General features: G+C 47.7%; 1 protein-coding gene and 1 long non-coding RNA gene across 6 annotated transcripts in view; one reads left to right on the top strand and one right to left on the bottom strand.

Moving 5' to 3' along the window:
• The window catches only part of BRWD3 (bromodomain and WD repeat domain containing 3), a 46,490-nt gene extending 30,353 nt beyond the window's left edge, over window positions 1-16,137 (bottom strand). The window contains exons 1-6 of one of the 4 annotated variants that reach the window (XM_068204596.1): window positions 15,871-16,132; window positions 15,727-15,785; window positions 15,556-15,585; window positions 15,235-15,294; window positions 7,454-7,604; window positions 5,327-5,425 (exon numbers count right to left, since the gene is read on the bottom strand). In XM_068204596.1, coding sequence (XP_068060697.1) covers window positions 5,327-5,425; window positions 7,454-7,604; window positions 15,235-15,294; window positions 15,556-15,585; window positions 15,727-15,785; window positions 15,871-15,907 — 436 coding nt within the window. In that variant the 5' untranslated portion in view covers window positions 15,908-16,132. Of the gene's footprint in view, window positions 1-5,326; window positions 5,426-7,453; window positions 7,605-14,471; window positions 14,642-15,234; window positions 15,786-15,870 lie in introns of those variants that run through there. The other 3 variants (XM_068204594.1, XM_068204595.1, XM_068204597.1) reach the window with 3 other exon arrangements.
• The window catches only part of LOC137482345 (uncharacterized), a 21,450-nt gene continuing 19,100 nt past the window's right edge, over window positions 15,642-17,991 (top strand). For both annotated transcript variants that reach the window (XR_011004022.1, XR_011004021.1), the window contains exon 1: window positions 15,642-15,774. This is a non-coding gene — a long non-coding RNA (uncharacterized lncRNA). The remainder of the gene's footprint in view (window positions 15,775-17,991) is intronic.

Here is a 17,991-nt window from a genome sequence, read left to right as displayed (position 1 = left end):
GTTTTTCAGTGGCACTGGAGGATCTAACAGAGCTGTGCTGGTGGGTTTGTGGAGTCCCTATGATAGCAGATCCCCTGGAGCAATTCCTTATCTTCCCCTGCACCTTGATGTGGGCTGGGCTTCACAGGAACCCCACAAAGCTCTTTAGTGCCTTTCACTCCTTTAGCTTAAAAGTCTACTGAAAAACTCAAGCCATGTCTTAATTGATATCGCTGCCAATCTACCCCAAAAAAGATCATGGAATACATTAAAAAATTAATCTACAAAGTCATTAAGTGCCATTTCAAAGAGTTCCTAACCCATAACTCCTTGTGTAAATTGAAACCATTGAAGTATTTACACACAAGCAAGGAAAAGAAATTGTTTCCAGCTTTAAAGAAAGCATTTTTTGTCTCTGTTTTAGGCTCTGAAATGTGGATTATTTTTAATCACTCAACGCAATTGAAACGTGACACAAGGGGAAAAAAAAGCTGCATAAAAGATGCTTGCAAAAGCCATCAGGCTCCAGCATAACCTCACCTTCAGTCAATATTTGCCTTGCATGTAAAAACACACATTCAGCAATACTAAAAAGCAAAACACACTAAAGCAAATTAATTTACTACCTACCTACTACTCAATTGATACCTAATATTATACAGGGCTGTTAAACCAAACTGTCTCCCTGAGCAAAGTAAAACTGAAATTTTACACTCTTTTTCCTACCTCTAACACAGAGATCCTGCAGTGATAAATGCTCAAGGTACCTCAGCTTTGCCTACACATTATTTTATTTACTCATCGAGTATGACAGCTTAAAAGCTGAATTCTTAAAAAGATTACACCTCCCTTTCCCCTACCCTGTGTGCCAACAGAGACGTGGAGTCATTCAGCAACATGGTGATTCTGTTGTGCCTTTCAAGGTTTCAAGCACTTCAATACCTATATATGTATAAATTTAAATACATAATAACAGTGTATCTGCCTGCAAGCAATTTCAAATGGCTCTAAATATGTTTTTAACCACACAAAGAACTGCGTGAATCAAAAAGATACACTCTCAAGTCAAAATATTCCTAATAATTACAATATATTCTGTGTCCCCCTGCAATCCTTCTGAACATTTACCACTGCTGTTTGCTCTAAATCCATGAAGGAAGCACCAAAAGGCACCAAAATCTCACAGTTCTGGCAGCTCACTTTTCCGGTCGATTCCCAGCCTTGCAATCAGTTCAGCTTCAGAGGATATGAAAGTAATTTCTTTTTTTTTTTTTTTTTTTCTTTTTCTGTGTTTATTTCCCTATTTGCACAATGGGGATAAAACTTCTCCATCTCCCATGGAAAATTACCAAATAAAAAGCCCTGTTTATGAAATGCTTCAATCAGAGACATCCAGAACTATTGTTGAGCCATGAGGAGCAACAACTTCATCAAGGCAACAGCATCTTTGGACAAAACAAAAACTATCACTGCTTCAAAGGAACAAAGCAAACATTCTCCATTCCTGTATTTTTAGGAAGATTAATACACAATATCTAAATAGGGAATTACCCCCACATGACAAAAATCCCTGTCAAGTTTCCTTTCTACAGCACAATGAAGTTATTGTCCTCCTAAGGCCCCAAAGCACTAAAACCCAACAGTTCCCACATGGAGAAAGAACAACTTAGTAACCCTAAAAAATTTTACTAACCTATCTCATTAACTGATGTATTTCATGCCACACTGGATGTAAGAGCTGCCAAGTCCACCCCCTCACTATTCCCTGCCAGGAAAAACTTTCAAGACAGTTATTTCCCATAAAAAGGGAGGAGATCCAGCCTTCTTGATAAGAAAAGTTAATTTTGTCCCAACACTGAAGGGCAATCTCAGCTCCTCCAACTACCAACCTGTAAAATACAGGCATTTTTCTCTTTTTTCCCCACAGTCCTTGGTCCTGGAAGGCCGCACCTTGAGGAAAATTCCAGTGTTTTATGCAAGTCACATAAGCTGACAACAGCAATTCCTAAATCACAATTTACCTCACATTCTACTATAGTAAATGGCACAATGTAAAAATCCTTGCAAGAAAGCTCACCCAGGAAGGATAAACCCCAAACCCAGCAACAACAACCCACCAGTGAAAGCTGGATTTAAAAAACAATCATCAGACAGCCCAGACTCCCAAGTTAAATCACAACCCCAGAAGGAATTCAAGCCTTTCAGTGAGGCAAAGTCACTGAGCAGCACCAGCTGGAATTCCTGCTCTCCCTTAAAACCCTTGTCTCCATCCACTTTTTGCAAGGAAAACTAGAAAATGGGAAAACTGGTGCAAATGCTTGTTTTGAAATCAGTTTCTCAGGGGTGATGAGCTCCTGTCAGACTGTTTCACCTTCTGCAAGAAGCAGTGTCACTCTGTAATGAGGACCTAGATTTTGCCCTCGTCACAAATCTGAGCAGGGATCGGGTACCACTCACAAGAGAGACTCAAGGTTTTATAGGAATGCCAGGAAACAAACACAGCTGGCTCCCACATGGAAAACACCTTCTCGGAGAGTGGCTGTGTGGCCACAAAGAGCCTGGACCCAGGAAAAGCAGCAAAATCACAGCATGTTCCAGCTCTGGGAGCTGCTGACCTCATGGAACTCATTTCCAGCAGGAGCCATCATCGATTCCTGACCTCATCCCAGTGCTGCTCTTTGGCAGGCCCAAGGTAACTGCATCACCTTGACTGTGAATTTCCACCCTGAAATGCTTATTCACTGAGACTGTGCTGAAAAACCTTCTGCTCCCAAATTTTGTCTTGTTTTCACTAACAACAGCTGCCCACAGAATGATTTCCATCCTCAGGTTAGAGCAGCTCTTAAAGAGTGAAAACAACCTTCTTTCTAATCTGCTCTGAGCTGCCTTCCAAAAAAAAAAAAAAAAGCCCTTACAAAATCGAAGTAGCATCAAAAGCAGGTTTATCAAAGGGGAATCTCTCCCAGTCCTGAGGTACTGCATGACCAGTCTTTCCACTTTCTGTCTGGAAGAGCACAAAGGGAGCCCTGAAAGTTCCACTACAGCAAAAGCTGCCCAGAAAGGCTGGAGCAGACTCTCCTCCTCCATGTCATCCCGCTGGCAGCACGAAGCTCTGTGTTTTCCCTCCCTGTCCCCCTCCAGCAGATCGCCACAGCCCCAACACACAGGCACCACATCCCTGTGTTATGTGTAATAGGCATAATTCGATAATTTGCACCTATGAAGTGGTACATGGGTAGGAGTTTTTACATGATTAAATACAGACCCAAAGCAAGCGAGCCAGGGCAAGGGTGGGGGGCTGTCTCATGTATGTGGAAAACATTGTAGACAAGGCTTAATTTACAAGTTAATACAAGTGGCTCGCTCGGTATTATTCTTGAGATAATCTAGGGATGCACGATCGTCCTGGTATCGTCCCGGTAACTACCCAGGACTGGAATCACTGGAATCTCCGGGGGATGCACAAACACGCTGGGAAAAGGCAACAAGGATTTCCTGCTCCAGTTCCACCATGCAGGACCTTTTATTTTGGATTATGGACCACAAGGTCCCATCCCAACCACATGGAAAGGCAACCACTGCAACTCCCAACTCTTGCAGTTGAGCCCTCCCAGTTAATCCCATCAGCGACCCCATTCTCTCAGCATTTACGGTGAAAAGCTTAAATCCTTATCACTGGAAGGGATGTGAGAATACTCCTGGCTGCTCATCCTATACCTTATTTACCACTTTGCACAGGTACTTAAACGATCACCTCACTCCTGAATACACATTAATGGGTGTCTTTTACTTCAGCCCAACTCCTTCAGCAAGCAATTCCAGAAAAGTCCATCTCCCTGAGCCAGCACAGTGTGGGAATTCACAGTTATGCCAAAATACCAAAGAGGTGGGGCACACTTCTTCATCTAGTACTTAAGACACACACATTGCAGCATCTCTGGCTGGCACCACTCACCAGGAAAAAAACATCCATTTTTGCACAGAATTTTCTGACCTCCTCTTCAGATGAATAAGGAATCCCAAAATCAAACTCCTGCCTAAAGTAAAATCCTTATTTTAATATTTATGCACATTTTCCTCTCCTAGTAGTAGTTTACATAGCTGCACCAAGGACTGTATTATTCCAGGAACCAATACTTATATAAATTATTTTTTGGCTATGAAAGACCCTTTTCCATATAATACCTTTGCATTTCTTAAAAAAAATCAATTAGGAAAACACCCAAACAAAAAAATTATTCTGTCCTTTAATTCACTAAATAGTTACCAAGCAAGCAGCAGAGTCCTTTGCCATGAAAGCATGACAAATGCTGAAGTCCAATCTGCCAGGATGCCTCATTAATAATACCACATATTCCAAAAACACCCAGTCTGATGAAAGAATTGATCCAAGAATCCGTGCAGAAATACAATCAGAGGAGTTGTGTTCAATAAATCTACAATTCAGACTATTAGTAATCCATCAGCACAACTGCTCACAGTAAAGTAACTGCAGAACCAGCCTAACATAATAAACACACAGATAGGACAGAAACAGAAAACTGCCAGCACCATCCCTGCTTCTCCAAAGGGAGGGAGGATCCATATGTGAAAGGACTCTCTGACAAACCAGGAAAATGTATCCATTTACACAGAGATAAAATGCCCTAAAAAGAAACAAACCAGCATTTACTTTTATGCCTGCAAGAATCAATTTTTTTTCTATAAAAACAGTTAATGAAAGTTCAAACCATACAAGGCAAACACTTGAGTTTATATAAAACAGAGCAGCTCTGTGATGAGATGTAAGCTGAGAGCCCACATATATCTGAGTTTTATACAAGTTCTTTATCTAATTGTGTGGACAACTGAGGCTGAAGGAACACAAATGTTGCTTTGGTGATTATTTCCTTTTTGGAGAGGGATGTTGCAAGTAGTCTGTTTTCTGTCATAATCCAACTGAAAGGAATTCTTGAGTCAAAAAAGTTCCCTGGGAGCCAGACGCTTTGTTCTGGCTAGGATTCCATGATGATTCCAGGACTCCATGCTCCTGTGACCATGCCCATCCTATCTTACAACCACAAGTACATATTCTGGAGGCATATCATCAAAAAATACTCAAGCCCACTGCCCTCCAAACAAGCATGCAAAACATGGCTACACACACTGTGGAAAATCCAAGCCTGAATAACACAAAAATTATCCTATTGTCAGGGAGAGACCTATTTTGGATTAATTCATCATGAAATGCCAGAGAAAACATTAATGCAAACTCAGAGTAGTGTTTTAGTCAGTGAGAGGAACTTTCTGTGGGACAGGAATAAATACAGAGAGGAGAAAAGAACCTTGTATGGACTTCCAGACTCACCCACGTTTGGTGGCTTCCCGTAGTTCACTGGGAGTTCGGGGGGTCGGCCCCTGTGCAGAGCTGCAAATGCAGATCCTTTCCATAGTGTGTGTCTGAAGTCTGCACCAGCAAGAGTGACAAGGGACAAGAAATCATCAATACATTAAATAATCAAGAGAGCAAGCACCACTCCCAACAGCCCAGAGTAAGATCTGTTTGATTAAACAGTTTGCCAGATTCCTCATTTAAAGACTGCGACTCTGATTTCCAGTTCCTCAGCAGGGTCACTGTAAATGGTTTCAACTTATTTTTGCTTAATTTGGGTGACTATTGACTCTAAATCCATGGAGAGAAAAAGTGAATTTAAAAATTGGGTGCACTTTATATTGAGGCACAACTGAACTCTGCCATATCTTCCATCTGCAATGCCAACACTTAAAGCACCTCTGCTTAGGAACTGCACATTTGAGATTTCACATTTTGCTGCCTAAAAGTGAGAGAAGTGAGGGTTTTTCCAATAAATCTGTTTTCCTGCAATATGTGGCAACGTGCCCTCTTTTCAGATTGTCCTCTGCACCAAACCTCCCCCCCAAAAAATAATTGTTTTAAAGTGAAGAGTGTTCTCTTTAAAGACTCTCCAGCCCACTGCTGCCAACTGGCCTCAGAGAGGCTCCTCTCTAGAACAATAGTGATTTTTCTGAGACTGTTCAAAGTGCCTCAGAAATTAGACCTGGATTTCTTCCATTTCTGGCCATCTGGAGGGAGAGAAATGAGCTTCCACGGTGATTAAGTGCTGAAACAGAAGGACAGTGCCGCAGGTTGGTGGATCTGTGTAGCACCATGTAGGTCTCTGAACGTGAAGTGCACAAGCTGAGGTGACTCAGAGACTCCTGAGAGCACCTTCTGATTAAACCCCAAACTGCTGCACAGAGTATTAAATGATACTCATTAAAAACAGCACTCAGACTTCCTAAAATAGATCCATCCACCTAAACCCTTCTGTTCCCCTGCAGAAAAATGTTTATTTTCTCTTTACATTTTGCTGCTGTTTCCTTCTAAGCTGCAAACTGAGTGTGAAATGAAGGAATGTTTCTCTGCAAACCTGAATTTCTGCACCTAATTACAGCAAAGCACAGGCAAAACAAGACTGAGTCCCAAAATTCTGTAGGGTAATGTGTTTGGGAACAGCTCATCCCTCCAGGAGATATCCAATGGATCAGCAGATGCTCACGATGTGACTTCACAGGATGCAGGGAATTAAGTGCTCAAAACAGGAAGGTCCTGCTCTGCCATCCCTCCTCCTCTCCCAGGATGATGCTCCTCCTCCTGTGCCACCTCCAGCCCTGTGATCCTTTTCCACCAGCTCATTTAATTCACTACAACAAATTTTGCAACATCCCAGCTCTCTGAATCAGCACATCACAGGATCGAGGAAGTTCTGGCTCCTGCAGGGAGGAAGTGGCAGTGGCACGGAGTGAGGAGGGAAGGAGGAATCACTTCAATAGCAGATGGCTTTCAGATCTCTTTAGTTCTAACACAAAACTGCTTTCAGGATCATTCTCTCAAGCAGAGAGAGTTTTGCAAAGGGAAAAGGACTGGTGCTCTCTTCATGAAAGGAATGGGGGCTTTTAAATTAACTTGAAGCAAGGACAAGCAGGAATTGTCACTGAAGAGTCAGCCTGGCCTTCTCCTGCTCCCTAAAAGCTGCCCCAAATGCCACCACCCTGACCTGTGTCTACATAGCCAGGGAGTCAAAGAATGGAAAAATCCAGGCTGAAAAACAGCCCAGCTCTGTGATTTTAGACACAGATGTGTGCAAATGTATATGGAAAAAATGGCATTTTTCAGACGCATCAAACCCCTAATCCCATTCACATCATTTACACAAACACCAACACACTGGGGAAGGAGGCACAGGAAGCAACAAGATCAGGCAACTGTAGGCAAGAATTGCTTAAAATGACATTTTCAACCCAAGAAAATATATCCAACAGGGCCAGCAACAACTGCATTTTAGGAAGAAAAAAGCTGGCAAGCACAGGAGACAAAGCAGGGCTAATGCAAACACACAGATATCCCAAAGGAATGGCAACAAAAGGGGGTTAATCATTAAAACAGAATTCAAGCCCAGATAAATGAGAATCTTACCTTTTGCTGCCCTCAGGAGAGACTGACGCCCAACACCCAGCAAAGTCTGCACCCCCAGGACACTCTGGGGGATTTCCTTGTCCAAGAGGGGTCCAAGTCTCTCACAGATCCTAAGAAGATAATCTGGAGGGATGTGTGCATTGACAGCCACCTAAACACACAAAGGACACAGACATTTGAAAACTGGTTTATTTTTCCTTCTACTGGTAGCACTTGGCTTCATGTTTAAGTTTAAAGTTACTGCAACCAAGCCTAAACCCCCTGAAACCCCCCTCAACATTAATTATACTGCATTTTATAGTGGAGTGTTGCAAAAGCCACACCAGAAATTTCAGGTTGTAACAGCTTAATTGTAAATTTAGGATATCCCTTAATAATAAACAAAAATCCCCAGCGCAGTGCTCTGCTCAAGCAACTTTTTAAAGCCTTTTTTACCTTTCAGTTCATTCTCTTCCCATTTTTTGCTTAACTGAAACACCCTTGCATTGACATCACTGTATGAAGCATATGTGCAAAAGAATAAAAACCTCAAAAATTACCTAAAATCCCTAAATATTACCCTAAAATCAATACTCAGTCTCCACTTCCCAGCTCCTGGGAGTAGGTACCTTTTAAGACCCACATGTGTAGGCTCCAATTTTGTCATGCTGGGAGAACATCCTTTATTTTTCCCTTTGGACAGAGACTGAGTGACAACAGTTTTTCTAACAGTCTGTTCAAACAACAAATAAATTGTGCCTCATTATCCAGAACGTCCTGCACTGCCTGACTCCTATATTTACAAACTGGCAGGGAAAGCTGCCCATCAGAGCTCCTTTGACACAGGACACACAGCTCCATCCACCTCTTTTCATGGATCAACAGCCTCCTGCCTACCCAGGTGCCAGGGATGTGCCCAGCTCCCACCCCAGCACACCAGAGGGAGGGAGTGCCAGGCAATAGGAAGGAGGAGAAGGTCTGTAATTCCCTCAGCCCTGCTGCCAAAACATTGTTCACTCAACTGTGTCATCAAACAGATTATTAGCACACGTCGTTGGAAATTTTTTTATTCTAATTGGGCAACAGCAGTGGAGCTACAGGACCCAGCAGAGCCAGGCAGGGCTGGATAATGTCACCACCTGCACCATGAGCTGGATCAACATCATCCCATAATTCAGATTTTAACCAAAAAGAAAAGGGAAATATATCTAATTAAATATACAAATTACCAGTTAATTAAATATGACTAAAAACTCTTCCAATGTGAATGAAACTCTTGGAGAAGAGACAGGTTCCTCCTTTTACTCATCCCTCAGTCACTGCTGGTTAGAGAATCATCTCATCAATCAAGATGATTCTAAAGATCCAAAATCATCATTTCTTCAGTGCAGGAATGAGAAGACTGATGAGTGCATTACCATGTTCTCATTCCAAGACCTTTCATCCTGTGAGAGCGCATCAAGGAATGACCCTGTGAATGCTCTCCTGCACTGACAGGTTTCTCCAGTCATTTTAGCTTTTTTCCCTAAAATCAGAGTTCTGAAATTATATTGGCACCTCCCCAGTGGTACAACCAGTGAAGTTCAGTGTATGAGCACAAATTGCCTCTCACTGTAAACGATGGCATATAACAGAAGTTGAAATGAGAGAAAAGGGTTATCCAAACTTTGGTATTTGCCTCTTATTCTGACTCATTCCTGAAACACTGTAAATGTGCTTATGCTACAAAATATTTTATGATGCTACAGCAGCCTCCCTTCAGTGTGTAAGATTTCTGCAAGGGAAGTTCTAGAGAGATAATCTACAGTTAAGTAAAATCTGAATATGAAATTCTTACTTCCATCTCTGCAGTCACCAACTGCCGACACAGTGACGTATCAACCTCAAGATTAAAAGATCAGAAAGACCAACCTAGAAGCTCTGAAATTTTACTTCCAGAGCACCAAAAAAACCCCAAACCATACCATTCTCACTGGTAATGCAAAAAAATCCAAACCATTTTCCCAGTGTAGCACAGCAAACACTCCCCTGCTCACCCTGGAGCTGGTTTGGGAGTTTCACCATATTCCGTGCCCAGGAAGGTGCTGAATCAAGCCTGGCAGCAAATTTCCCACTGCAGAGACAGAGCCCAAGGTGCTCCAAAAGCAGTCCTTACTACCTCCAAAATGGAAAAGGACTTGGTGGCTTAAAGATGAAGGCACAGTTTTCTAGGGAATAGCAAAGAGCAAACACTGACACACGTGGGGCCCGACAGCATTCCCGGACTGCACTTCTTTCCCTGCACATTCCCTTGTTTCTACAACCCACAACAGCCCCAAATAAGCAGCCCTTAATCTGAATATTAGCACTGCTGTTACTAACAAACAGCTCCACAGGCCGGCAGCAAGAGCAGCAAATTCTCCTGGTGATTTTTTTCCATAATAACTTCCAGAAAAAACTGCTTAAATCACAGCCCAGAGCTAAACAAGCAATTCTATTTTCAGGTTCCCAGAAGAACTTGAATCAAAAATCCTTCTTTTCACCTCTGAGAGAGTTGTAAATGGATTTTAAGTATTTTTCTAGAACATGAAGCTGCAAACATCCAGCTGAAAAAAACCAACATTTTCCAGATCAGATTTTCCTTAAAAGAAGGATGGAAAAAGGCAAAGGTACAGCTACACCTCTTAGTGTGTGCTCATCCAAATCCCACGTGGCAAAATAAAACAGCAGCAAGGCTATTATCAGCTCAAATACATTAGAAAATATTTTAAAATATATTTAGAAAATAATCAGAAAACTGGAAAAAATTAAGAGATGAGTAATGCAGGCCCAAACCATGCATGTAAAATAATGCAGAGCTAAAAATGTGCTAAGTGAGAACAAATGCTGCATCTTGGGATAAATCATAAAGAAAATATGTTTTGTTGCCTTAGGATGTGAAAAATCCTATAAAAGTTAAAATATGAGAGCACAAGAATGCAATTGAACCAGATGAGTTCTCTGACACAGTAACCACACAGGTACAATGAATCTAAAAAGTGAAAGATTAAGTGAAGCCAATCTGTTCTTTTTAAAAAACTCTCCCAGTCCTGACTGCTTGAGCCAGGCTGAGATAAGCTGCTCCAGTGATAAGCACAAGGAAAGAACTATTAGTAAAGTCATGTCAGGGCTGGGAGAAATTCAACCCCTAAACCTGTTCATGGTCCCATGGTTGGAAGCATCACCGCAGAGACCAGGAGCAGAGAGTCCTCCCTGGAGCTGGGACAAGCAGCTTCTGGATCCCTGAAACAAAATCCCCTGGTGTGACTCTGATCCCTGTTTGGACAATGCCCTCAGGTACAGGGTGGGATTCCTGGGGTGTCTGGGCAGGGGCAGGAGCTGGATTTGATGATCCTTGTGGGTCCCTTCCAAGTCAGGAGCCTGATTTTACAGCTGCTCACAACCCCTCCTCTAAGGAAGGTTTCAATAAACAGGGAACAAACAACCCAAAAAAATACTCTTTGTGATTACTACTTAAAGTAAGATGTCTGTTTTGCTCTGGGAAGCATCTCTTTTGGGAAGCACAGGGGAGCATCTCTTCAAAGCACAGATTTGAGGCAGGAGCTGCAGACTGGAAGGAGGCAGCGACGCGGCCCTTCGGAGGCTGCTCTGTCCCCATTCCTGCTGGGCAGGCCCAGCTGGGCCTCAGCAGTGCATTTCTCTCCTCCAGGTAGTCATCCAACACTTCTCTCATTTGCCAAAATAACCGTCAATTAAGAATCATTGACAACTGTATCAAAAAGCAGTGGAGGAGGCCAAGAGGCCAAGGCAGCTGAGCAAGCAGGAAATTACTCCTGACCTCAAATAGGGAATCTCAGCAAAAAGAAGCTCAGACACTGGACCTGCACAAGATGCTAACAATATGCAAATAGACTGGAATTAAAAAAGCCTTTACCCACTGGGGTCCCCAGAGAGAACAGGTTGGAATGACCATGCTACCAGATGACATTTTCCTGAGGTGACAAAACGGTAACATCTCTGCTCTGCTAATGCTGGGATTGGCAGGATCTATAAATACCAGCACCTCGGACTCAGGCTAGTTTTAAATCAATGCAGATGGGCAAGGCAGGAACTCAGAGCCAAATCCCATAAGCTGTTCCATACCAGCACAGCCGCTCATGGATGCAAATTCCCCACTGTCCAACAACAGCTGATTTTCTGTTTTGCCTGGAATTACATGTTTTTCAGCACAAAGACCAAACCAGGCTGAGCCAGAACACTCAGCCCATCAGAAAGTTCTTAAAACCAGAGCAGAGCCAGTCACCTTTATCAGGAATAAACAAAGATAATGTGGAACAGCAGGTCACTGGAGACTGTGCTGATAATCGGAGTCGTTCAGCTCGACTCATCTGTACAGAAGCTGCCTGTACACCGAGCTGCTGTGGCTCATTTAAAACCAGAGCACTAATTGCCTGCAAGTTGGACACACTTCAGACCTTCAAAAGGCCGGGCTGGATGGGGCTTGGAGCAACCTGGTCTAGTGGAAAGTGTCCCTGCCCATGGAAGGGGGTGGAATGGGATGGGCTTGAAGGTCCGTCCCAACCCAAACCAGTCTGGGATTCTGTGATTCACGGACCCTCCCCTTTACAAACACATCTCATGTCTCAAGACCACCAGCACTCTGTGAGAAAGTAAAGCCACTGTGGGGTACACCTGGAGAATTCAGCCTGGAGAAGAGGGAACTGAGAGGAGAGAGTCATCTGGGGCTGCAGCTCCTCCTGAGGGGCAGCTCCAATCTCTCTCCCTGAGAGCGAACAGGACCCAGGGAATGGCTGGAAGTGTGTCAGGGACATTTAGGTGGAGATCAGGGAAAGGTTCTTCCCCCACAGGGTGTTCGGCACTGCCCAGGCTCCCCAGGGAATGGACACAGCCCCAAGGCTCCCAGAGCTCCAGGAGGGTTTGGACAACGCTCCCAGGGATGCACAGGGTGGGATTGCTGGGGTGTCTGCGCAGGGCCAGGAGCGGGACTGATGGTCCTGTGTGTCCCTTCCAGCTCAGGATACTCTGTGACTCTGTGATTACATAGACAGGCAGCCACATGCTGCAGGCAAAAAGTGCTCCAACATGAAAATAAACAGGAAAAACAAAGGGAACACAAATGCACATAAACTTGCATTCTGTGTGGTTTTGCCCCATAGGTACAATTCTTATTAGCTTGTCTTAAATTACTCGTCTGCCCTGTGATACCTGATATTTAAAGTAAAAGATTAGGTTTATTAAAAAAAAAAAAAAAAAAAAAAAAACAAAGACATTTCAGTGAGCTTTCAGATCTTGCTAAAAACTCGAGTGAAGTAGGAGTAAACATTCCCTAGATAAAAACCATCCAGTGGCCATTGGGCTGTTGCATCTTTATCACTCCCAAAAGCCCAGGAGCAGTAACAAACGTACTCAGTGGTCACAGTACTGGCATATTTTCTGAAAAACACCACTCAGAACCTGAACAGCCACAGTGAGGATGGAAAACAAAGCTGAAACAGCAGAACAAGAAATACTCTGTCTGAATATTGGGCAAACAAACAAATCAGACTTCTCCGGGTTGTAAACCCTCATGAATTCAATTACCTGCCTGACCAGAGCAGCTGAACCACCCAGCTGAGATTGTAAACGATTTTGGGTTTCTGGCTGTAAAAAGCAGAAATGGGTGGGAAAAAAACCCTTTACCTCCAACTGCTGGCACCTCCAATTTAATTTTGGTTCATTATGTGCCTGAGATAATTAAAATGAAGGTTGGAGTGCTTTGTGTCCTTCACAACCCTGGCTCTGTTCTGAACGTGGCATTCAGACATCCAGCCAGCCCTGAAGTCGAGAAGCTCAGGTTAATAAACAATCATATGCAGCCAAAAGTCCAAATTCCAAACACAGCAAACCCTAAGCAATGAGGGAGAAAAAGCCTTTCTTCAACATCCTTAACACTCTGAGGATTCACAGACAGAAACTTAGCTCATCCCACCTGGCATCAACCTGCCCCACTCTAATGATTCATTTATCATCCTGGTCCTTACTCTAAACCATGAGAAACAGTTAAATAATATTAGATAAAAGGGCAAACTAAAAGCATGGGTTAGTGCTGATTACTTCAAGACATAGGAAAAGAAATCTTAAATTTAATTGAGTTTATACAGAAATAAAAAATTTCCCATTAACTCCAAAACTCACTTCAAAATGTTTTCTCCCCAATTTCTGAAATGTTAAAGAAAAATACGTTTCAACATGTTCACACATACATTTAAAAAAAAATTAAGGTTTTAAGGCTTTTATATCTGTGCCACAGATAATGAAAAGAAAAAAAGTGTATGTTAATCAAAGTGATAGGCAAAACCACTCTGTCTGACACCAGACTTCACAGTGGCACTGCTAAAATTCCTCCTGGATATTGGGTGCAGTCCCACACTAAACCTGAGCCAGCCCAGTTAGATTTCAGATTCTCTAGGAAGACCATAGAGCAGCAAAATTTATTGAATGCAGAACTTACTCTATGTCTGCTCAGTCAATTTACAGTGCCAGAAGTATCCACAAGAGGTGTGAGGAAGCCCAGCTTCCACCTGAAATTCTGAACAGGCTTTAGAAAGGGAAAGGCAGCTGGTCCAAAGGTCTCCTCTGGGCACAAGGAGTTCTGTCCACACCTGAGCTCCAACAATATTCCTGAAGTGGGAAAGCAGCTCCCGAGTTAGATGCAGAGGAGTTTGAGCAACAGTCATGGCAAAACGCCACGTCACTGTTGCTCCATGGGAGCCGGGAGAGGCCAGGACGTGCTTTCCATTCCTTCCAGGTGAGGTGCCAGCGCTGGGCACAGGTATCAACGCTATAAACGCCGTGGGGAAGTTTACAGCCTTCCAACTGCAAAGTGCTACATCAGCGCCACACGTCATTGCCCAGAGCTCCCAGAAATGAAGCCAAGGCCGCCCGGACCCTTTGGAAAAGGACTGGAACAGCTTCAGTTTTGTCGCTTTCACACAGACACATCTCGGGGGGCGCGGGGCCAAGGGCCACCCCCCACCCCCGGCCTTGCGGAGGGACTGACCTTCCTCAATGACACGCATTCATAGGGTTTAGCACTCAGCAAAAGCAGCCACTCCGCGTCTTTCACGGGCATTTAACAGCCACAACACTACACTTCCTAACTCCTCCTTTCCTGCCTGACAGCAGGCCCAGACACCGCGGAGAGGGGCGGGTTTCGCGCAGGCCGCCGCAGGCCGGGAATCCCTGACCCAGCCCGGCAGCGCCGGGCCCGGCGGCACGTCCGGCACGTCCGGGGGGGACCGCGGGCCGCGGGAGCGCGGCCGAGCCCGGCCCGGAGCGGGGCAGCCCCGGGGCCGCGGGCGAGGCGGCGGCGATGGCGCGGGGGGACCGGGGGGGACCCGCGCCCCGCGCCCCCCGCCCCGCCGGCTCCGCCGCGGCGCCGCCGCAGCCAATCAGCTGCCGCCTCACATCGCCGCGCACCGCTCTCCGCGTTGCAAGGCGCAGCGCCATTGGCCGCGCCGGGCCCCGGTGCGTGCCCTCGGATAACCCCCGGCCCCACAATAGCGCGGCGCGGCCGCTCCGCCGGTGCCGCCGGGCGGCCCACGGGGGTCTCACCGGCAGCCCCGGCCCCGCCTCCGCTCCCTGCCCTCCGCTCCGCACCGCACCCCGCGGGCCGCCGCTGCCTCGGCGGGGCGCAGCCCGCAGCCCTGGTTGGGGGGGGGGACACACAAACGGGGCGAGGTGGGGGGGACGCGGCGCCCGGTGCGGCGGCGCGGGGGGCGGAGGGAAGTTGTCGGAAAAGTCAAGAGTGAAACTTGTCTCACCAGGTCCTCGAAGCTCCGGCGGTGCTCCTTGCCCTGCCAGTCCAGGCGCCGCGGAATGAGCTGCGGGAGGCACACGGGGACGGGGGCGGCCGTCAGAGCCCGAGCGACCCCTCCCTGGGGAGCCCCCCCCGGTGCCCGCCCGCGCCCCCCGGGATGGAGCCACCCCCCCCACCCCCGGTCGCTGGCCCCGGCCCCGCCGCGGGGCAGCCGCGCTCCCGCCGGGTGTCCCAGGCGGAGATGGGCTGGGTTAGACGGGGCAGGGCAAACGCCGACCCCGCCGTCCCGAGGGCTTCCCCCGTCCCGCCGGGGTAGGCGCCTCACCTGGTGCTCCTCCAGCTCCTCCACCAGTACCTGGGGACAGAGAGACACACAGACACACACAAAGGACGTGAGTCCGGCGACCGCAGCGCAGCGGCTCCGCCGCCCCGTCCCGTCCAGTCCCGTCCCGTCGCCGCCCGCCCGGCCCGGCCGGAGCGCCGGCTCCGCGCTTACCTGGGCGGATTTCTTGCAGGGTCCGGACTGCAGGAACCGTGCGATCAGGTAGTAGAGCTCTGCGGAGGGGCGGGGGAGAGCGGGTTAGACACGGTTAGAACGGAGGGGGCGCGGAGCGCAGCCCCCGCCGCCAGCGATACCCACCGGCTTCCAGCTGGGTCGGGGCGGCCGCCGCCGCCATCCTCCTCGGGAGGGGGAGGGGAGGTGGCGGATGGCGCCCCGGGGGGACTCGGCTCCTAGTGCGGGCGCAGCCCCATGCCGGAGCGGCGGTGCCGGTGCGGGGCGCGGGTCCCGGTGCGGGTGCGGGCGCGGGTCCCGCCCGGGCTCATCGCGGCTCCGCGGACCGAGCGCCGCCGGCACCGCCCGCACCGCCGCCGCCCGCCGCCGGGGGGCGCGCGCGGCAGCGCCGGGCGGGCGGGGGGGGCAGGAAGGGCGGGGCGGTGACGCGCCGCGGGGGGGCGCCCGCCGCTTCCGGGCGGCGGCGGAGGGAGGAGGAGGAAGGGGAGGAAGAGGAAGGGCCGGGGCGGCTGGGATGTGCCCGAGGCGTTTGGCCGCCGTCGCGGGGCAGCGCTGAGCCGAGCTGTGATTCTCAGGGCCCGGTCGCCGTCACGGGGGAGCGCTAACGGCTTCTGTCCTCGCGGCTTCGGCCCTCAGCGCTCCCCGGTTGTGCCGGCCTCAGCCCCCACGGCTTCGGCCCTCATGACTCCAGCCCTCACGGCCGCTGTGTTCTCGGCCTCCGTGCTCGTGGCCTCTTGCCTGGGAAATTGAGCCCCGCGTGTGCCTCAAATGAAGCAGATTTTAAGGGCATGAAGGGACTCAGGAATCTTAGGGATCCTGGCAAGGGTAGGGGGATGGAGCCCACGCGTGTGCCATGGAGGGGACACAGGACTGCGCGGTGGGGAAGTGACAGCTCTTCCGGGCTCCCGGTAAACAAGGCCTGGCTGCAGGGAAGTGTCTCAGGTTGGGGTGACTTTAGGAGTTTAATGAAAGTATTTGCTCCCCGTGACCAGGAAATTCCAATATGATGGATACAGCACCTGTTCTCTCCAAGGAACAAAGTGGTCAGGGTTAGAGTAGATCGTTTTAATGGAAATAAATATTTTTGTTTGGGATGCGTCCTGTCAGGGCTCCTCAAATCGGTATCACTTCAGCAAGGAGTTGCTAAAACACATCAAGTGAATTGTATTTTATCTAAAGTACCTGACACTTGGTGTTAGAACTCCAGTGTAAAAACCACTGTCATTGTGGAATAGCAAAGGACAACCTCTCCTCATGCCTGGAATACTGACAGCTGAATCACCGCGAGTCGATGCTCTGGTAATATTAAGAATAAATTCAGTTTGAGCACATATTTATAGCAGCTGCTCGGGACTGGGTTTGCTGTGGAGCACTGGCTCAGAGTTTCCTTGCTGTGCAGTCAGAATGCAGTCCTTCCTGCTGGCAGCTCCTCGGGATGCCTCCAGGCACCCAACCAATCTAGGGAGAACGATTTGGGGATTTGGCATTAAGCTGCTCCACGTAATTCGCCTGTACTCACCTGCCCCTGCATCCACCTGTGGAAGTTGTTTTGTGCCAGGAGCTTGGATTAACTGGGTGATGTGTGGACTCTGTTTCTTCATCGTCCTCTAAAGTTCTTGAGTTCTCAGTGAATGCTGATAGGATCACAGAACAGTTGGATGGAAGGGACCTTAAAGTTCATCCAGTCCTGCCCCTGCCATGGGCAGGGACACCTTCTGCTATCCCAGGCTGCTCCAAGCCCTGTCCAGCCTGGCTTGGACACTTCTAGGGATGGGGTAGCCATCGCTTCTCTGGGCAGCCTGTGCCAGGGCCTCCCCACCTTCACAATAAAAATTTCTTCCAAATACCTCACCTAACCTTGCCCTCTGGCAGTGGGAAGTCATTTCCCCTTGTCCCAAGTCCCTTTCCATTTTTCTTGTAGGCTCCAAACAATTACTCTTGGAATGTTTTCAGGGCAGGTTCATTGCTCAGCTCGTAGGTGGACAGACACAAGGTGCCACCTCACCAAGCTGCAAATTCCAGTGGCTTCCCAATAGTAACAGCTCTCCCAGCTTCCCAGCAGGACCCCAGAGCCTCCAAAGCTGCAGAGCTTCCCTGGAGAGACAGTGTGAAACTGCTGTTCTCAGAATGAGCTCCCAGCCAGGAGAAGCACACACTGATCCCGCTCTCTGGAGAGGTAATGTTTCTCCCACATGTCTTCAGAGCCCAGAACTGCAAGCTCATCTTTTCATGCATGATGGGAAGGCA

Source organism: Anomalospiza imberbis, chromosome 14, assembly GCF_031753505.1.
Source record: "Anomalospiza imberbis isolate Cuckoo-Finch-1a 21T00152 chromosome 14, ASM3175350v1, whole genome shotgun sequence".
Classification (NCBI taxonomy): Eukaryota; Metazoa; Chordata; class Aves; order Passeriformes; family Viduidae; genus Anomalospiza; species Anomalospiza imberbis.
The sequence above is the reverse complement of the archived record's forward strand: the minus strand, read 5'-3'. Positions and strand labels throughout refer to the sequence as shown.